General features: G+C 40.5%; 1 protein-coding gene across 1 annotated transcript; it reads left to right on the forward strand.

Annotated features, from left to right (window-relative positions):
• Positions 1-1,142: 1,142 nt before the first annotated feature.
• Positions 1,143-19,422, forward strand: fech (ferrochelatase). Its single transcript, XM_019265462.2, has 11 exons — positions 1,143-1,357; positions 2,564-2,657; positions 7,105-7,224; positions 7,402-7,550; positions 7,944-8,078; positions 9,052-9,158; positions 9,381-9,479; positions 10,324-10,431; positions 11,760-11,924; positions 13,196-13,255; positions 14,856-19,422. The coding sequence occupies exons 1-11, from the start codon at positions 1,318-1,320 to the stop codon at positions 14,988-14,990; spliced, it is 1,212 nt and encodes a 403-aa protein (XP_019121007.1). The 5' UTR covers positions 1,143-1,317; the 3' UTR covers positions 14,991-19,422.
• The last annotated feature ends 649 nt before the right edge of the window (positions 19,423-20,071 follow it).

Genomic DNA, 20,071 nt, shown 5'->3' on the forward strand with positions numbered 1-20,071 from the left:
ATGAATGGGGAATCTCCACCTGTGTGTGTGTGTGTGTGAAGCTTTTCCTTCTTTAACTGCTGCTGTTTTCATTCCTTGTGTTCATGTTTAAGAACACTTCCTGCTTTCTGTCTCAGTCTTGCTTCCTGATCTTGAAAAACTGGTTTTGTTTAAAGTGTAAAAACCTTTAAAAAAAATTCCCCAAAGAAATGTTCTCCAGGAAGAAGAAACAAATGATCTTTACAAAATGGTTTGTCACGCAGATGAACTGATAGTGCTGCTTTTATTTTCTTAAACGTCCTCTCCTTATATGTCCATATATATTTTGTCCGTGTAGCAAAAAATTACAAAATACATAAAATGTTCAGTAGTCTGAGCAGAAAAACTTCTTTCCTGGAGCAGGAACAGAGTTTAACAGTGACTGATAACAGATAAAACACACACACACACACACACACACACACACACACACACACACACACACACACACACACACACACACACACACAGGGTCTCTGGTGTGGGCGTGGCCGACACGGGTGGGGGCGGGGTTACCTTGTCATTTAGCCAAACCTAGTTGTGACGTCATAACGGCTTTGCGTCAAGTAACCCAGAGGACAGATATAGACCCGAAATGTGGCACAATTGTCTCCATAATAAAAGCACAATATTATCGACGACGAAAATATTCAACACGACAGTTACATGAAGGCGTGGTGAATGCAACAGTGAATACGTTTTAACAGACCTATATTGCATTAATATATAATCTTTATATAACCCAGTCTATGTTAAACCTAAAGATACAATATTTTAGTATGGTATGTATTTTTTTTTTTGTCGAAATAAATGTTACATTACAATATATTGTTATTTTGCGTGTGTAAAGACACGTCTTTTTGTTTTTATTTATTTATAAAATTGAACATATGACCACTAAAAGTAGATCAAATTAATAGGATATATAACTAAGAGGTGAACGAAACATAAATAAATAAATAAATAAATAAATAAATAAATAAATAAATAAATAAATAAATAAATGATTTGTTATTTCCAGGGATTACATTAAATCAAACGTTAGCTAAAATATTGCATCATCATCGTCGATTATTTTATTTTGAAAACGCAGACCGGAAGTGTTTGCAGTAACTCTTCACCCACTTGACAGAGTTTACACAGCCAGCCGGTGATAGCTGAAGGAATCTCTCTTACACACCAGACTGACCAACGACGCACTCAGTGAGGACACATACTCGTGGATACGGCCGCTGAGAGTGCACCAGCTTCGTCTGAGCGGGAACACAGACTTTTATTCGCAGTAAAAACAGAAAAACGATGATGGCAGTCCTAGGAAGCGCCGGTCGCTTGGTCCAATGTGAGTGAGATTGTTAGCCTGGTAAAAAGCTGTATACGAAAACAAGTTGAGTGTTTTACCCCAGAATTGAATGTCACTGAGTAAAACGCGCTACTTTGCGTCTTTGGCGCTGTTTAGATGCAGTTTAGAGTGAACGAGAGACGCTGTTTGCTGTGACAGTGTAAACTCAACACGCCGCTGACATTGGCATCATATCGTCAATGGGAATTAAGCTAACAGGGGGTGTGGAGGCACGACTTCCTGTCGGGACTTTCAAACTATAACTCGCTGTAACTTCACAGCGTTGTCCCCTGTACTATTCACCTTTTTAATACAAATAAAGCTCTCTGTTAATTTTATAAACCTACGCGTTGACATCATTGTCCGTGTTTTCCACTTGGTAAACTCAACAAACTAATATTTGCTGGGAGGTGACCGTCGAGCTGCTTTTATTTTACAAACCGACGGCGGCGTTTCCGTCGCTAACTGCCGCTGTTTTGACAGAAGCCAGCGTTACTGTAGGTTACTGTTTAATGTAAATGTTATATAATGGACTTATCCCGTGCTTTGTACTGTATTTAGTAACAGCCAGGGATGCGTTAATACACCACGCACCCGTTGGTGGTCTATGTGTCCATGACCAGTAAGAAAGAAGTAAATATTTAGAGTTACACAATTCCTGCGTTGTGAACTTGCATAATCGCAGCGGGCCCTCTGGCGGCGCCTCGGGGTACTGCAGGAGGGGTTATGAAAGGACAGCTGACTGTACACAGCCTTAGAGACTGTTAGACTGTAAATACACATATACATCATTATAATGTGTGTGTGCAGCTTTAGCACATTAATATGTTATTTTACACACTGTTTCTGATGGCAGTGCTGCTCATTGTTCCAGTTTGTTTAATGTGACCTCATGTAAGAGGTCGTCATGGACTGTGCAGACTTTACTGAGTCATTTCATTTCAGCAGGTGTGTGTGTGTTCTCCAGACAAAGACAAAGAAATCAGACATCCATAATAAACTTTCTTTTTCTGCTGATGTTGCCATTCTTTGCAAAGATTTAAAGGTAAACCTACGTTTTCACGAAGCTTCATTTGATGAATGGTGCGCCCAGCTGGACCGTTCATTCAGAACACCAAGAACGCCAAGAAAAAGATCAGCTATGTGGAACCTTGTGTTCAGGTAACAGATGCATCCTGAGTAACCTTTTTTTCCCTTCTGCTTTAGTTGCCAGAAGCTCTGTTAGTCTGAATGTGAGGAGACACTCTGCGGCTTCTTTAGCCCAGGCTGCTGCTGCTGCTGCAGAAACACAGGAGAACAGGTCTGTCTCTCTCACACACACACACATGCTACACACTGTGGCAGCTTTATACAACTCAGGTTTCAAAGAAAGCTGGGACAACAAACTGAACGCAATAATTTGCAAATCCTTTTTGGAATACCGTATATTAAATATGTGGAGCACATGATTGTTCACAGATAAATGTTCACATAATATTCAAGTATTTTATTAAACATTGAAATGAAAGTTTACTTTTTTTTTTTAACTTTTCATTACACCACGCTAATGTTCCAGTGTGACCCTGTGAGTGTAAACACTCAGTTATTATTGTATTATAGGAAAAAAAAACATGACTCATATAATGATCAGCTTGTTATTAATAGATAAAGTCAACCTTCTGTAAACTGTGTTTGCTTCAACAGTGGGCAGTTATTCAGTATTCAGTCAGTGTGTCACTGTGCAGCGCAGCTGAATATGATCGACACGCAGACTGTTTTCATGACAATATCTGTGAATAATTTTTTTAAAGTTTGTGTTTTTACAAGGCAGCAGTTCAGCTCTGTTTACTCTTACTTACTCCTTCACTTCATTTCCTCTCAGTACTCAAATGTCCACTATGTGTAGCACTCATTTCTCTGCACACTCCATAAAAGTTCTTCAAAAACAGCACAAAATATTAGAATGAATGTATTGAATGAAATTATTACATTAAAAAAAACACTGAACATGTAAAAAAAAAAAACCCAAGTAAAGCACTTAAACAAGTCTAATTTAATAATTTATAATGTTTCTTAAAGAGTCTTAGCAGAGGTTTCAGACTTTTGTCAGTTAATGACCCTGTTATTAGCAGTTAGCAAGACATAATATTCCATAATTATCTAATTTCACATAGTTTCTAATTTAAAAAATAATAATTTAGGTGTGTCACACCAACAGGTCTTTGTGAAACAAAGACATATTTAACAATTCACTGCATTTGATGTCGTGACAATATGTTATGAATTGTGTGACAACATATCATGTAAACAACCCATGTCCCTGTCAGCATTAATGGTGCCTTCACAGACAACCTGAGATGTGGAAATTTGAGATTTTTCCACTTCATCTCAGGTCCAGACAAGTCTGTTGTTGATATCTGTCTTTCTCTTTGCATGCTGGAGTCTTAACTTGGATTTGTAGATGCAGCGATGAACCCGAGCGTGTTCCAGAGCCCATGTAGTAATATCTTTATGTAAGCATGCTGGTTTCACTGCAGTGCTCTCTGAGGGGTTTGAAGGTCACACGATGTGTTAGTTTTTAGCCTTGCCCCGTGCAGGTGCAGAGATTTCTCAGAATCTTTCAACGATATAGAATCCTCTCATTAACCCCTGCGACCACTTGATTAATCTTATTCTTATAAAATGTAAAAATGATGATCTGTGTTTACTTTGACGATGAAGCAAATCCTCAAATTTGTGAAACTGCAGATCATCTATTTGATAAATGGCTACTAAGTCATCAAAGCTTTCAATCAATTTGAGAAATGTTTCAGGTCTAAACATTGTTGAGTTTGTATGAAAGCGTGTGAGTGGAGCTCACATGACGGAGCAGTTAGTGGACAGGTACGGCTTTGTCCTGATTTCACCTGTTGGGTTTTCATTAGGAATAGTGGATCCATGCCAGCTGCCTGACTTCTGCTTCGTGTTGATGTGTTTTCACACACAGTCCTTCCCAACTCGTCCTGATGGATACTGGGGCTCATTTCTGTCCTTCAAAGATAACGGCCTAGCAATATGAATGAAACAGCACATTCCTCAAAGGACATTAAAGACTCAGAGTGTGTTATGAAACAGAAACCAGAGCTGAATCTTACAATGGTTATGAGACATATTAGCTGATGGTGCTAAGGTCGGCTTCAGAAGCTGACATAGCTAGCCTACATTAGCTGCACGTTGACACAATGGCACTGTTAACTTCACAAACTGACACAACAAGAAAACATTAGCAGCTTGAGCTAACTAGGTCATAAACTGAGATGCAGTTTGAGTTCATGTTAATTTCACAAACTGCAATACATGCTAACTGACAAGCTAATATTAGCTGTTGGTGCTAATTATTAATGAATCATGTATATAAATAATAAATTATGAATTATTTCACAACATTACACAATGACCAAATAGCTGCTTGAGATGACGTTAATTTCACAAATTGACGCAACAAGCAAACATGGCTTGAACAGTCCTATCTTACTCTAAACATCAGTAAGACAAAGGGCATGTTCTTTTGTAAAACTAAGAAGCAGGCTCCAACTGCTAGCATTAAAATTAGACATGAATCCATAGATATAGTTACAGAATTAAAATATCTTGGTGTTACACTGGATTCTAACCTCAACTTCAAAAAGCACATTAAAAAAATGACAAAAACAATTAAATATAACCTGGCTAATTTTAGACATATAAGATCGTTGCTTCCTATGGATGTAGCCAAAACATTTATGCATGGTCTTATTTTCTCACATATTTCATATTGCATCACCTATTGGGGGCAGGCCAATGAATCTACCATTAGACCGCTAAAATCACTATATAAACAAGCTATAAAAATTCTTGATTAAAAAAAACACTTCATTACCACCACTGTAATATTCTAGAGAAACACCATTTATTAAGCTTTGAAAACTTCAGAGAGTTTTCAAGCTTGTGTCTGGTGTATAGGATTCTACACGGTCTGGCCCCAGCACGTCTTTTGGAGTTTGTAGGTCATCGTCCTGCTAGTTCCATTCGATCCTCAAGAATAGCATCTGTTTACGACTGTAGTATACCTCCTTATCGCACAACTTTTGGGCAGTCTTCTTTTTCTTTTAAGGCCACAACACAGTGGAATGCACTACCAGTTAATTTAAAGAGCTGTCTCTCCATCAGGAGCTTTAAGTCACAACTGAAATTTTCACTAAAAAACAGTCAAAACTGTAACCACTGATTTATGGTGCTGACGGAATGTTTTTATGTTGTGTGTGTCATGAGTGACTTGTCTATTGTATTTATGTATATGTTCATATGTTTTTTGATGTTTTATGTCCTGCCAGGGACTGCGGATGTAAATTAGCCTGAGGCTAACTCTGGTACAACGCATGAAATGGCAACATTTATGTTTTAATTGTACATGGTCCCTAATAAAAATAAACTTAAACAAACAAACAAACAAACATTAACCCCTTGAGCTCAGATATGCTAAGCTAAAGCTCACTGCTCGAGTGCACCCTAATTTCACAAGCTAACTTACAAGCTAACATTAGCTGGTGGTCGCCTTCGAAATCTAACATTAACTTTTACAAAAAGTTTTTTGTTGTTGTTTTTAGCTTTATGAAGAATTGTTTTGTCTAACTTAGTTATTTGCCTTGTATTCTGCCTGTCTTGCCTTTTATACCATTTTATTTTATACAAGGTGCTATAGCTCCTGTGGCTAAAGTCTTAACAAGCTAATATTTCCTGTTTGAGTTAAGACTAGTATCACAGCCTGATAGTGAAAGCTAACGTTAGTTCATTCATTTCACAGGACAGGATTATAACAAGCTGAATTTAACTGCTTCCAGTAGGACCGACGCCTGGTGTATTTGTTATCAGTTAGCTATATCTATAAGTATATGTTTTATCAACTGTGTTCTGTGTTACCATAATGATAAGGGCATTAAAAAACATTATCAAAATATATAAAAAATCAATATACTGTGAGTAAGGGATCTGTTAATGACTATGCTAACAGAAAAAGCAGCAACGATTCTGAATGTGTCGAAACAACCAGGAAAGACATTTATTTGATAAGTTTCAGTACAAAGTTTTTGTTAACAACACAAGTATAAATAACTTCCAACAACTTGACAAGAACAAACACTCACAGACTTCTCAACATCTCAGTGACATACTCATACCTCTGCTGCTTCACGCCCCTCCTGTCCTTACCTAAACCTGCTGTTGGCGACAAGAATCGAGAGCCGGTTCTGTCTGTATGCTTTCGATCTTATAAATTATTTTTATATGCTCTAATTACATTTGAGACACACATGAAGGCAGACTTAGCAGATTCTTTCTTAGTCTACCTCATGCCTATGACTAGATCACAGCTGTGCTGTTATTCAGTACAACAGCACTCCCTCTCGTGGTATATTGCTTTAATAAAATCGTATCAATTCCCATCCAACCTGCCGAGTCTTGGTCGTCTCCAGAGTCAGAGTCCTGGTCAGAACTGCTATGAATCACTCAGTAGTGTATTAATTATTATCAAACTGGCTTCTGTCAGTCTTGGATGCTGTATTTGGTCCTGGTCCAGCTGTGCATACTGGGAGGCTGCTGAGCCCAGTTCTGTTGCCTGCTCCTCAGGCTCTGGCTCTATGCGACCACTGATTCTTCTCATCGCTGGTTTCATCGTACAAAGATTTGTGGGGAGTCAAGAGAATGTTAGGTATAAATATTGATTATTGATTATGGATGGCGCGTGCCTGCAGGAAACCGAAGACAGGCATCCTGATGCTGAACATGGGAGGACCAGAGAAACTAGAAGACGTCCACGACTTCCTGCTGCGGCTCTTCATGGACACAGACCTGATGAAACTCCCCGTGCAGAAGTATGTACTGTTGAGACACACGAACACACACACACACACACACAGGCTGTTTCATAATAACCGTGTGCTGCCTTTGCTTGTCTGTGACTTATGAGCACAATCTGAGTTTGTAATATCCTCTATTATAGTCTATGCGCATTGTAGGTGTAACTCCTCTGTCCGTCCTTGTACCCGCAGCAAGCTCGGCCCATTCATCGCCAAGCGTCGCACGCCAAAGATCCAGGAGCAGTACAGTAAGATCGGAGGGGGCTCGCCAATCAAACACTGGACCTCCATGCAGGGAGAAGGCATGGTGAAGCTGCTGGATGAGATGAGTCCAGAGACAGGTGAGTCTGTCCTGCGCCACGAGGGGCCATCCTGCCTGTTAAAGGTTAAATGGAGAGTGTGTGGTGGGCTTTGGTTTGGATAAGGTACTTGTGTTTCTGTTTTCTTTTATAGACAGGGAGGAGAAGACATGTCATCGTTTTAACAGCTGCTGCTGTGTTTCCCACTGGTGCACTCGCTTTTTAGAAGAGAGTTGTGTGTTTGTGTGTGATAGTGGTAGATAGTGACACAGTGAAGGAGTGTCTTATCACACGCCTGCACACACCTCACTGATAACAAGCTGTATCTAGTGGTCATTCAAAATAAACACTGTCATAACATCCCTGACAATAACCGCTTCACTTCATGCCACGGGTCACATGGTTGTCAGTCACTGACTGTCTCTCTCTCTTCAGCTCCTCACAAGTTCTACATCGGTTTCCGGTACGTTCACCCGCTGACGGAGGACGCCATCGAGGAGATGGAGAAAGATGGGGTGGAGAGAGCTGTGGCCTTCACACAATATCCTCAGTACAGCTGCTCCACCACAGGTGACAGTCACACACAGCACAGATACATGAATTAAATAAAGGAATACACATGATGACACAAAATCTCTGTGAGTAACACCGTGTCGAAACGTCACGTGTTGAATGAATGGAACACCTTCAAACAAAAGGGAAAATTTGAAGATAAAAAAGGCGTTTGTAGCCGTTGGTGTCACCACTCCCACAGAGATATCCACCCTGTTACCCTCTGATAAATGCATACACACACACACACACACACACACACAGCTGCTCATCCACCTTTTGCGAGCAGCTTGAAGATGAGATTGTCATTTTTCCTCTCACTCTCACTCAGCACTCACTCTGTATCCAGATCCAGATCCAGAGTGAGTGCTCATTTTACCAGTATGTCCATAAAGCAGCAGAACCTGCACATCATTTGTGAAGTTAGTCATAGTAGTTAGTAATTGAATTAAACCTGTTTGTTACATAAATTTTGAGACTGGCTTAATTTGAGGTTAGAGCTTCATTACTCAACAACATTCAGTGTTCAAATGACAGCTAGAAGCCACAGACGCAGGAACTGATACTTTTTCACCGAAACATGACGAGAGGACACACTGCTGCTCTGTGATGAAGATGGCAAATGTTTGTTGTTTTTGTCATTTGATGACAGCTTCGCACACTCTGATGATTGGCTCTAATGCTCAGTGTGTTTCCCTCCTGGCTGTCATTGGCCTCCGTCTCTTCCTCTTGACTCAGTGTCTGTGCTGACAGCATGGTTTGTAGGTTTAGCCTCGATAATGGCACCACACTTTAACCCCACATGCTCTGCTTTCCTGTTTATCCCCCAAAACACTTACACTGACCACCATACATCTTCAGTTCAGTTCTTTCTGTTGTGTCTTTAGGCTCTTCATGTGCTCCTCCTCCTCAGGATTTCTTCTTTCTTTAATGGGACATATTAATAACATGATTGTGTGTGTGTTTTTTGTTGTTGTTGTTGTGTCAACAGGAAGCAGTCTGAACGCAATCTACCGTTACTACAGCAACAGTGGCAGCAGACCAAAAATGAGCTGGAGTGTTATTGACCGCTGGCCCACACACCCTCTACTGGTGGAGGTTAGACACAGACACACACACACACACACACACACACACACACACACACACACTTGACCAAAGTGCCTGTCTGGGAAAAGAGAAACAAGTGTTGGAAAATGAAAAAGGCTACAAAGGTCGTCACACTGAATAATGAGCGTGAGAGTGGTCATGGTAGGTAAACATGGCAACTAACAAGTGTCACTGCTGTATGTCTTTGTGTGTCTGTGTGTGTGTGTACAGTGTTTCGCAGAACACGTCAAAAACGAGCTGCTGAAGTTTCCAGAAGAGAAGAGAGACGACGTCGTCATTCTGTTCTCAGCACACTCGCTCCCCATGGCTGTAAGTACCACAGAGCACTGACACTGACACTACTGCTCATTGATGGTTGGTTCATGGACTTATAGCTCACTGTTCTCCTTTGTCCAACCTTTACCTGTGAATTTGAACTTTTCTCTTTTTGTGAAAGAAAGTGTAGAGCAGTTCCAGCAGTGATGCGGCTCCTGCTGATACTCATGTTTCCACCTCTACTTCTAATACTACTTCTCTCCAAATGCAGACAATTTGAAAGAAATCGCAAAATATTGTGCAAAAAGTTTTAGGAGGTGGAAAAGTTTGGAAAAGCAAAATGAGGTAGTGTCATAGAAACGAGAAGTGATACAGGAAACACATGACAAACAAACAAACGCTGTATGTCACTGTGTTTTTTCAAATTTAAGATTTGATATTTAATTCCATCATCTTGTTGTGCCTACTTTTTCTGCAGTGGTTCTGCTCTGGGAATTAGTGCCACCAGAACTTTATCACATTAACCAGTTAACTTAATAATTGGATACAATTACTGGATGGAAAAAATAATAATTGTCATTTTCTTCTGCCTATTATTTTCCATTTAAATGTGCACTTCATTCAGATGGAAACCTGGCTGATCAGAGAGAGCATTAGGACTTTAATAAATATGCTTCTCCATGTAGTTTCAGCCTGATGCTGTAGCCCTTTTTCACATTGGTTCCCTTTGATCACTCAGTTGGTATCATAAAACCAGTAATAACTAATGTGCTAACCAACACTGCTCTTAGTGTTGCTACTACAGAGACTGTATATCGCTGCTTCTGTCTAAATTACTGATGCAGATTCTGTTACTACCAGTCGGAGTGCTACTGACAGTTCTACCGTCCACGTGCAGGTTGTAAACAGAGGCGATCCGTATCCTCAAGAGGTTGGAGCCACAGTTCAGAGAGTCATGGAGAGGGTGGGACACTGCAACCCTTACAGACTGGTGTGGCAGTCCAGAGTGAGCACACACGCACGCACACACACACACGCAGGCACATGCACACACAAAACAGACAGTACTGTCACGTCAGTGTTAAAATAAATCAATGGCTTCATTTCCAGTCACTTTGTAAGTCATGTGAGTATTAATGCTGCATTATTTAGTCACATTTCATAACACAGCCTGTGATCCACAGTCATTTCACTGTATCCATTTACAAAACCTGCAAATAACTTTTATCCTTATCCTTTTAAATTGTTAGCAGTTTCTTATTCATCCAGCAGTTACAGAACAACATTATAACATTGTCATAATGCTTTGGATTGTTATTTGATATATTGTTATTATAAATATTGATTATAGCTTTTCGAAGTACCAGACAGTGTTTGATTCATTCAGTGAACTTACACTGTAAATTGCAGCCTGTTGTAAAGTGTGACCATTGTTCCCAATTCTGAGACGAGTGTCCAACATTACCCGATATTTGAATTTTTCAAGTCGGTCTCCTGGAATCAGACAGTAGTTTTTTTGTTGTTGTTGTACAGCCAAGTATTCATATTTCCATGTACATTTAGCTGACGCTTTTATCCAAAGTAACTTACAGGGAGCATTTTTTGGGGTTCAGTATCTTGCCCAAGGACACTTCGACATGCAGACTGGAGGAGCCGGGGAACCAATCACAGATCATCTGATCAGTGGACGACTAGCTCTACCTGAGCCACAGCTGCCTGTTAATATTCACTGACTTCTCTGCATGTTTTCAGACTAGTAGTCTTACTACTGTGGCAAATCTACTGCTAATTATATTACTACGACTATGATGAACTGCACTCTGTGCACTCGCCTATTTGTCAGGATGAACTCGTGTTGGTCAGTGACTCGGTATAAAATATCCTTTCATTTGTTTTGTCACCACAAGATGGAGCCACTTGTCTGTCTAATACTACAGCTGTTGGGGCAGGAAACCTCCGAGCTGTTACTCCTCATGGTCACAATTCATGCGTAACATGAATTGTTCTCACAGCCAATCATCTGTTCACAGTCGATGAGGACTGGGTAGTGTCCCTGGCTTCCTGCAGAGCAGAAAATAACCACAAGATACACAAGATAGATTACAGCATGTGTTTGTTGACAAATGACACAATTCTAGTGACGCTATTTCACTGGGCAGTTAAATTAATTGACGTTAAAAAAACAAACTACAAACAAGAGTCTATCGCCTGCTGTATTCATTACAACCACAATCTTAAAGTACTATCTCTACTCTATCTTCAGGGGACCATGAACGTTCACAGAAATGTGTTGGACTAGCTGTTCTTCATCGTGTCCTGTGTTTGGTCATTCAGGTGGGGCCCATGCCATGGCTCGGCCCGCAGACGGACGAGGTGATCAAAGGTCTGTGTGAACGAGGGAAGAAGAACATCCTGATGGTGCCCATCGCCTTCACCTCCGACCACATAGAGACTTTACACGAGCTTGACATCGAGTACGGACAGGTGCTCGGGGAGGAGGTAAGGAGGACACAAACGCTTTCCCAGCAGCTTCAGGCTGTTGGGTCATCTTCTGTATGCACAGTTTAGCGTACAAAGTGTCGCGTGATGGTTATGAAGCAAGGAGAGGTTCTCCAGTGAGAACACTTTAGTTTGTCCCTTTCTTTCCAGTAGGCACTGGGTTCATTCGTAATTCTGTACATCTGAGACAAGAAAAGAGAAAAGGTCTCAAACAGCTTATAGATGTGGGCAAGCAAAGTCAACTGAAAATGTGAAATGTATGTGAAACATACTGAAATAATATATGTTATGACCGGCCTTGAGAGTAGCTTAGCAATGATCGCTCAAAACTGAGATGTTGGAGCGACCCTGAATCCACCAGCATGTGTAGTTCTGAAAACAGTCCTGTTCCCACATGAAGGGGTGACCCTCTGACACTCAGATACTGTATGTGCAACAACGATCAAGTGTCTGCAGGATGATTTTCAGAAGCTTAGAGAAGGAAGGAGGTTTTGTATTCATGTGTTCAGATTAGAATGTTTTGATTTGAGCCTTGATGTGGAGTTATGGTTAGCAAAAGTGTGTGTGTGTGTGCGTGTGTGTGTCAGCTGCAGCTGTGTGTCCTGTGTCCTTGTGGACTGTCTGTGTAAAGGCACCAGTGAGGTGACCACCAATCAATGTGACTGGTGCCACTATGACACACACACACACACACACACACACACACTTAACTTACTTGTGAAAACCCTGACAAATGTATTTTCCCAAAAGAAATGTAAAACACATCCAAACACATCCTCACTTTGTAAAGCTCAGCTTGTCTTCACTATTATAAAGTTTTCACAATCTCAAGGTTTTAAAACTCAAATTGGTCCTCACAAAGACAGAGGTACCAGACAACAGACACACACACACACACACACACACACACACACACACACACACACACACTATGTCTGGACCGTCTCTGTCCACAGTCAAGAGGAGTTTTTTTAAAAATAATTGGCGACTCTGAACAAAACGCTTTCATTTCTTCAGGTCCTCGACTGACAAAATGAAAAACACTTTTCCACGTCATTATCTTGAATGTTGAACTTCATTTAGTGACACACACACACACACACACACACACACACATCGTGTGTGTATATATATATAACTATATTATATATATATTTGCTATTGCTCTATTATTATATTTCTCTTTTTTTACCATGAATATAAACTGTGTCTGACCTGTTTTATTGGGTTCACATGAACTGTGGTGTGTTCATGTTTCTTTGTGTCTTCAGTGTGGAGTGGAGAACATCAGGAGAACAGAGTCACTGAATGGGAACCCTCTCTTTATGAAGGTATGTCCTCTCTGTATCTCACACACACACACACACTGAGCTGTGTGTAAACATTATAAAGACTATGCATTTGGGAACTATGAACTTTATATGTATCTTACAAATTAGACATTTCCTTTAAAACAGAACAAGTTTAAGTGTTGACAAAGGTCTTTGAGAGAGTGAGAGTGAAATGTAAGAATGAGTTTGAATAAAGGAGAACAAATGATGACGAGGAATACAGACGAGTTAAAGAAGGAATGAATAAAAAAGGAGGGAAGAAGCCAGGGAAGCCAGGCAGAACTCTAATAATAGGAAAGGAGACAACAGCAGAGGCTTCTGTGAAGAAAGTGAATTCCACATAGGAGATGGTCAGTAAATGGATGCCTTCCTTCCTTCATCATTCCTTCCTTCCTTCTTGCTCTCTTTCTCTGATTTGTCTCCTTTCGTCCTTCCATCCCACCTCCTTCTTTCCCTTCATCCTCAGCCCTGCAACCTTTCTCACAACAGGCAACTCCTCCAGCTGTAACAGCTGTGTGTGTGTGTGTGTGTGTGTGTGTGTGTGTGTGTGTGTGTGTGTGTGTGTGTGTGTGTGTGTGTGTGTGTGTGTGTGTGTGTGTGTGTGTGTGTGTAGGGTTTATTAAAGGAAGGGGGCAGATCAATGGGAACCTTTAGAGCTGACTACAGTAGAACTGAACCGCCCGGCTGGCTGGCTGGTCAAACCCGCCGTGCTCAGAGACCCCTCGCCAAGTCTCTGAGAGAGTGTGTGTGTGTGTGTGTGTAAATCAATATCCAGAGGATGATTAGTTGGTAGTTACTGAAGGATGGCTTCCTTGGTGTAGTTTCTCAGTGAGCTGCATCAGTCTGCTGCTGTCTGCAAGCTGCAGCCGCTGGAAAATAAAGAAAAATACATTCATCAGAATTTTCCTGCAGCGCCTGGACTGATGTCAGACTTTTATAAATCCTCATTCAAATGAACATCTTGTACAATCTGTTTACTAATGCCTGTCCTCCTTTAGACACTTTGAACCTTCAATTGCTGTGTTCATCCTCTCAGATGATTTCTTTGTGTCTTTTTATTCTGGAGAGCATCAGCAGCACGTCGTGTTAAAGTATTCAGCCAGAACATAGAATACTTTTATATTTGAAATATTTTATATTTGAAAATATGCAAAAGGAAATCGTTGGACTTTTTTGCTGTGTCATAACCACACATACCTATATTATCAATGTTTATGATTAAAATGTTCTTCAAGATCTAGTCTCTTAACTTCCTTCTTAAACTGGACTCCACAGGAGGGTTCGTGGTCCACCCTCCACATTCTCTGAATGATCCACATCATTTGCAACTGATCAGTTTATTGACTTATTGTTCCAGCTCTATACCATTTGTAAGGAATCTGTATCACATCACCCACATACACTTTTGCATGCCACATCCAAGTGGTCCAAAACTCCACTGGGTACTTTTAATTTGAAAAATCTGCACAGGAAGTGTTATTTACTGTTTTACATTAGTGGAAAATCAGCAAGGAAGATCAGCCAGGCATTCACACTGCTGAAGACACTTTCCATCTCTGAACATAATAAACATGTACTGTATGTTGCTCATCCTGTGCAGGCTCTGGCAGACCTCGTCCAGTCCCACTTGAAGTCCAACCAGCCTTGTTCCCGCCAGCTGATGCTCTGTTGCCCGCTGTGCACCAACCCCACCTGTGGACAGACCAAGGCCTTCTTCGCCAGCCAGACACTCTAGTAGAAACATGTGTGCACACACAGCGCAGTGCTACCCATGAAGAAACATAAGGCCTTCTTTGACAAGCAGAAGACACACACACACACACACACACACACACACACACACACAAATTAATAAGCGCACACCGCACAGGAAACGTCACGAGCCTTGCACTTTTTATTACAGCTCCCTTGCTTCCATTCCATTCCATTCACTTAGCCCCTGCAAACCCCCATCAGAGACCCTGTTTCTCCCCTTGCTGGTGCTAAATGAAGAACAGTCGGCTGAGACGATGACACCGCACACACACACACACACACACACACACACACACACACATACATACGGGATCTGACTGGTTGGCTGTTTATTTCCCCCTCCCTCGTCACTCACCTGTCACTTCACACCATTGGCCCAAGAGCTAGTAACTCCGCCCGTCCTGCTGCAGTCTTTGCAATACGATTGGAGGAGGTTAGTGCTCCTCAAAACGCTGCTTGCCTCATAGGTGAATAAGAAGATCTTTCGATTAATTGCGTGGCCGCTTAAGGGATTCCGTGACAGTTATACAGTTATTGTATTAATCCAGTTGGTGCTGTACAGAGGTAACAAAGAGCAGCTGTGGTCCAGCTCAGGGTGTCATTAAATCATTTTCAGGGTATTCTGAGATGGTTTACAAGCTGGCCGAAATATGTCGTTACCATACAAATTCATGAACATGTTTTTATTTTTCTACTTTTTTTTGCCGCATTAACCATTTTGAACCTCTCGCCCTCTGCTGATAACAAAACAAAAACTGAAAAGGGAAGAATTTAGCTGCGTTCACCTCTTTACATGTACGGCCCGTGAGCTAGTTGTTGCAAATAGTTCTAAACAAGGCCATTGAAAGATGAGAAGGTAGATTAGTAGTTGTGTTTTTGCCAGTAAAATAAGATAAAGAGTGCATCTTCCTGTTTAGATTCCTACACTTCAGAAATGTCTCATTGTGTTGCAGCTACATGTTAGTAAATCTTACAGAAATATGTATGCCAGGTCATTAGTGTAGCCTTAATGGAGATGAACAAATGCTACTGGTTTTGAAATCCAAAAGAAAAAAACACGGCTAATGCTGTGTGGAAAGCAAACGAAACAATATGATGGATCCTCACGTATGTTGACTGCTGTAAAAGGACTAATTGTTAGTAGTGACGTTGACAGGGTGTCTCCTATGTCAGCCAATAAGGGAAGAAAGAAAATCTTCAAAATTAAATTTGGTGCAAGTGGAGCATCCTTACATTTCCCATCAATCCTTGCTGTTGTATGGATTTTGAAACCCAACAGCACGAGTTTCCTCAAATGTTCTGCAGACTGCTCTGCAGTGACGTCTGTAGTTTCCTCTTCAGATTATTTCAGGAGTCACTGAAAGTAAGCGAATTATGTGCAGATGCTACGTTGACTCACCAATACTGATCTGATACTTTTTAACATATGTAGCACTTAGCGGAGGCCTTCTGATCCATTACTGTGACACTATAGGCCGTAAAGCTTCAGTCTGAGGCGATATAATTTGTTTTTACATGAAATAATATGAAATCGTTGTAGGTGTGATGAGAGAAGAGAATAAAGTCACTTTAGAGGGACGGCGCATGAAGCATAAAATGACACTGGAAATCTTCAATGGCAACATGCAGGGTGGGCTTGTTAAGAAATATATTAGAGTAGCACAGATGTGTCAAAAATGACACTGTTGAATGTCGGTTGACTTTGTCGTCTGTCTGCCTAAATACAGTTTGATTTTTTTCATCCACTCACCTCCCCAATCACAGTGTAGTAACTAAATGTGAAGAAGCTCATGTGATGTTTCTTTGGTTTCACCGTCAGGTGGTCCAGAAAAAGTCTCGAAGGTTACAGGTCTGATCCCATCTGCTTGTCCCGTTCATCTGCTTGTCCTAACAATGCTTAAATGTAAACATGAATCCACTTTTTATGTGCATTAACTTGACCTTTGAACTCTGACCCTGTCTCCGTCCTGTTATGCCAGGATAATGTGCCTTTTCCACTGGCCATCTAGAAATACTGGACTTGTGCTTTATGTCAGTTTTACATGTGCTTCACAAAAATCCTCCCTGAACTCTGAATGGACATGTGCCTGCTGTGATCTGAGCTAACCACAGCTCTCTCCACATGTTGAAATCCAGAAGAAAGACTCCTTGAGGCGTTTGTTTGTTCCATAAATGAACTCCAAAGTTTAGTGAGTGATCTGATTCACCATCAGTTAGCTAAGCACATAGCAGGCAATGCAGCATTACACTCGCCTGCTAGCTTATTAGCTCTCTTGCCAGTTAGCCAAGTATTTGTTCACTCACTAGCTAGTTAGTTCACTAGGTCACTAACTTGTGTAAGTGCAGTTATTCTGAGGATGCTGTTCTACAAGATGGTGCTGACTTTTTATACGGAACCCTGGAACAGCCATAGAGGAAACATATAGATAAACTGAGGCCATGATTTACTTTATCGAGTGCTCGAAACCTGTGGCCACGTGATACTTAGTTCTTACATTTTTGTTAATTCATGGGTACGGGAAAAAACTAAACTAAATCAACCTGAAATTGGCACCATTTTCTTCACCGCAATAAAGCAGACATTGAGGACATACATAGGCTGCCAACATGCAACTACTGCACGGCACATCTTAATCCGTATACCAACCATACGTGCGCACGACCTGCTGTTTGTATGTCTTATCAAAAGTGAACGATGTTCATGTATTTAACTCTGACCTTTACTCTGATAATTGCATTGCTTTTAGACTAGACCTAATTTCTGTCAGGTTGATCTTCTAGGTTAGTCCTACAGTGGGTGCATGTGGCAGCTTATTGCCATCAAAGCGTAAAATGATGTGGATGTATGTATACAGTACAATATGACTGACTCAAAGCTAGTCTGTGACTTTAAAGTGTATACGTTCACCATAGCCTGGTAACTGTATTATTTACATCGCAATGCCACATCAACCCACAGCTAAACTCTTCATTAAAAGGTGGGGTAGGTCTGTGTTTAACTGTATCAAACATTTGTCAGATCACTGCTGTTCTGACCTGAATGATTGCCATGAAGCACAGCTTTACTTCAAAATGTGGGAATGAATTGTGTCTTGTACACATGTAATAGCATTTCGAGCACTCGATGTAGTAAAACGTGACCTCGATGTGTACACCTGTTCTCTCTGTGGCTCACTTCATATTTTTGATAGTCTGAGCTTGAAGTTATTGTTCAAAAACCAGAATGCCTTGAAGGCATTCAAGGCTTTTAGTGTTTCACTTTGCTGGAGGAGCTTGCCACTAACTCAGATCAGCCTTTTTCCAGTCAGTACACACAGTATTCACAACACACAGAGCTAGAAAGTGGTGCTTTTGGACATGGTTGCCATTGATTACCAATGACAAGTCACCATGTTGGAAGAAGGATGTTCCATTGGACATTCCTACCAACACTTAAGTATTATAAGTTAGTGTTTTTTTGAACACGGCAGTATGTTGTAATCAATGGCAACCACTAACAATCCTTAGTTTTAGATGGTGAACTTTGCTTCCACTAATGCATACAGCAATGCACTTTTTAAAACTTTAATCAGGCGGCCTCATTGAGATTCTTCTAAGACAGACCTGAGAACAAGAAAACATTCATAAGACTCTCTGCAGCGCACATTCTCATTCAGTACAAACAGCATTACTCTGTGCTTTCAGTGCTCTTCCACACTTTTCAAAGCGATGGTTTTGTTTTTGAGGAATACACCAGCTGCAGTTCGACAAACTCAAGGGCTCTTTTGTTCTGTGTCTCTGCATCCATAACCGAAGGGATGTTGAATGGTGACATTAGCATAGCTTAGCTCGATTGCTGGATGTCAGCAGGTTCATCTTTTTAAGGAGTATTTCCCTATTTTTTTGCAGAGTTGACCCAGAACTAAGCTGAACTAATCTCACTGTTACACGATGCCTTCAAACTGCATATCTGTATTGATAAAACAAAAGTAAAGTTCTTCTAAAAAACTAAACCATCACTTGGAAAATAATTCACATTATGCAGGAACAACTGAGTGTTTACGTCACAGCAGGAACACATGCTCATGTCTGTGATGGGCGGGTTTTTCCACCACTAACTTGTTTTCAGATTTCTTTTAAATTCTTCTGTGTGTCTGTAAGAGTTTTGCTGCGTATGTGTGAGACGTGTGTTGAGCTGAAAATGTGTTGTACATATATATATTAAAAAAAGATGCTTCAGCTTTGTTGCAGCTGCAGCATACTTTATTTGTTATTTGGATTTATTTATTTTTGGGGTTTTTTTATGTGTTCCAGATCATAAAAACCATCCGTCTCCACAGTTTGTAACTTTTTTTTTTTTTTTTTTTACATAGAAACGTATGTTATTACACAGAACGACAAGTCTTCTTTCAAAATAAAATACAGTGAAAGGATGGAGTGTTTTTGTGGTTTCTTCATGCAAGGCCTCTTTAAACTGATGATTGTGAGAGGAATGTGGTGAAATCTTCCTCAATACTGTGGGATACATCCACCAATGACTGAGCTTTGGAGACCAAAGACAGCTCGTTTAAAAAAAACAACATATTTTACTGTAATAAATATGGTATAACTTTTTACCAATATTACAGTCAAAGGATGTTAATACTGTTTATTTCACATTTAAGGTGGGTGTTTTATTCCATATCCAACACTGTTTTGCCATATAACTGACATGAAACCAACAACACAAAAAACTGGGAGAAAAATTAAATAAAAAAATTACAATGCAAGCCAGACTAAAAACATGTCTTCAGGTTTCTTTTCTTTTTACAGATGTTGAGTCCCTGAGATCCAGAATGCAACTTGAATTCATTTCAGTTTTATTTATATAGCACCAAATCATAACACAAGTTATTTAATGGCGCTTTCCATACAGAGCAGGTCTGGACCGTACTCTTTATAATATTATTTATAGAGACCCAACAATTCCACCATGAGGAAAAACTTCCCTTTAACAGGCAGAAACCTCGGGCAGACCCAAGCTTATAATAGGAAGATATAGAGAGAGACACACAGATGCACAGCAGCAATAAAATAATAACT

This window comes from Larimichthys crocea, unplaced genomic scaffold, assembly GCF_000972845.2.
Source record: "Larimichthys crocea isolate SSNF unplaced genomic scaffold, L_crocea_2.0 scaffold82, whole genome shotgun sequence".
Lineage (NCBI taxonomy): Eukaryota > Metazoa > Chordata > Actinopteri > Sciaenidae > Larimichthys > Larimichthys crocea.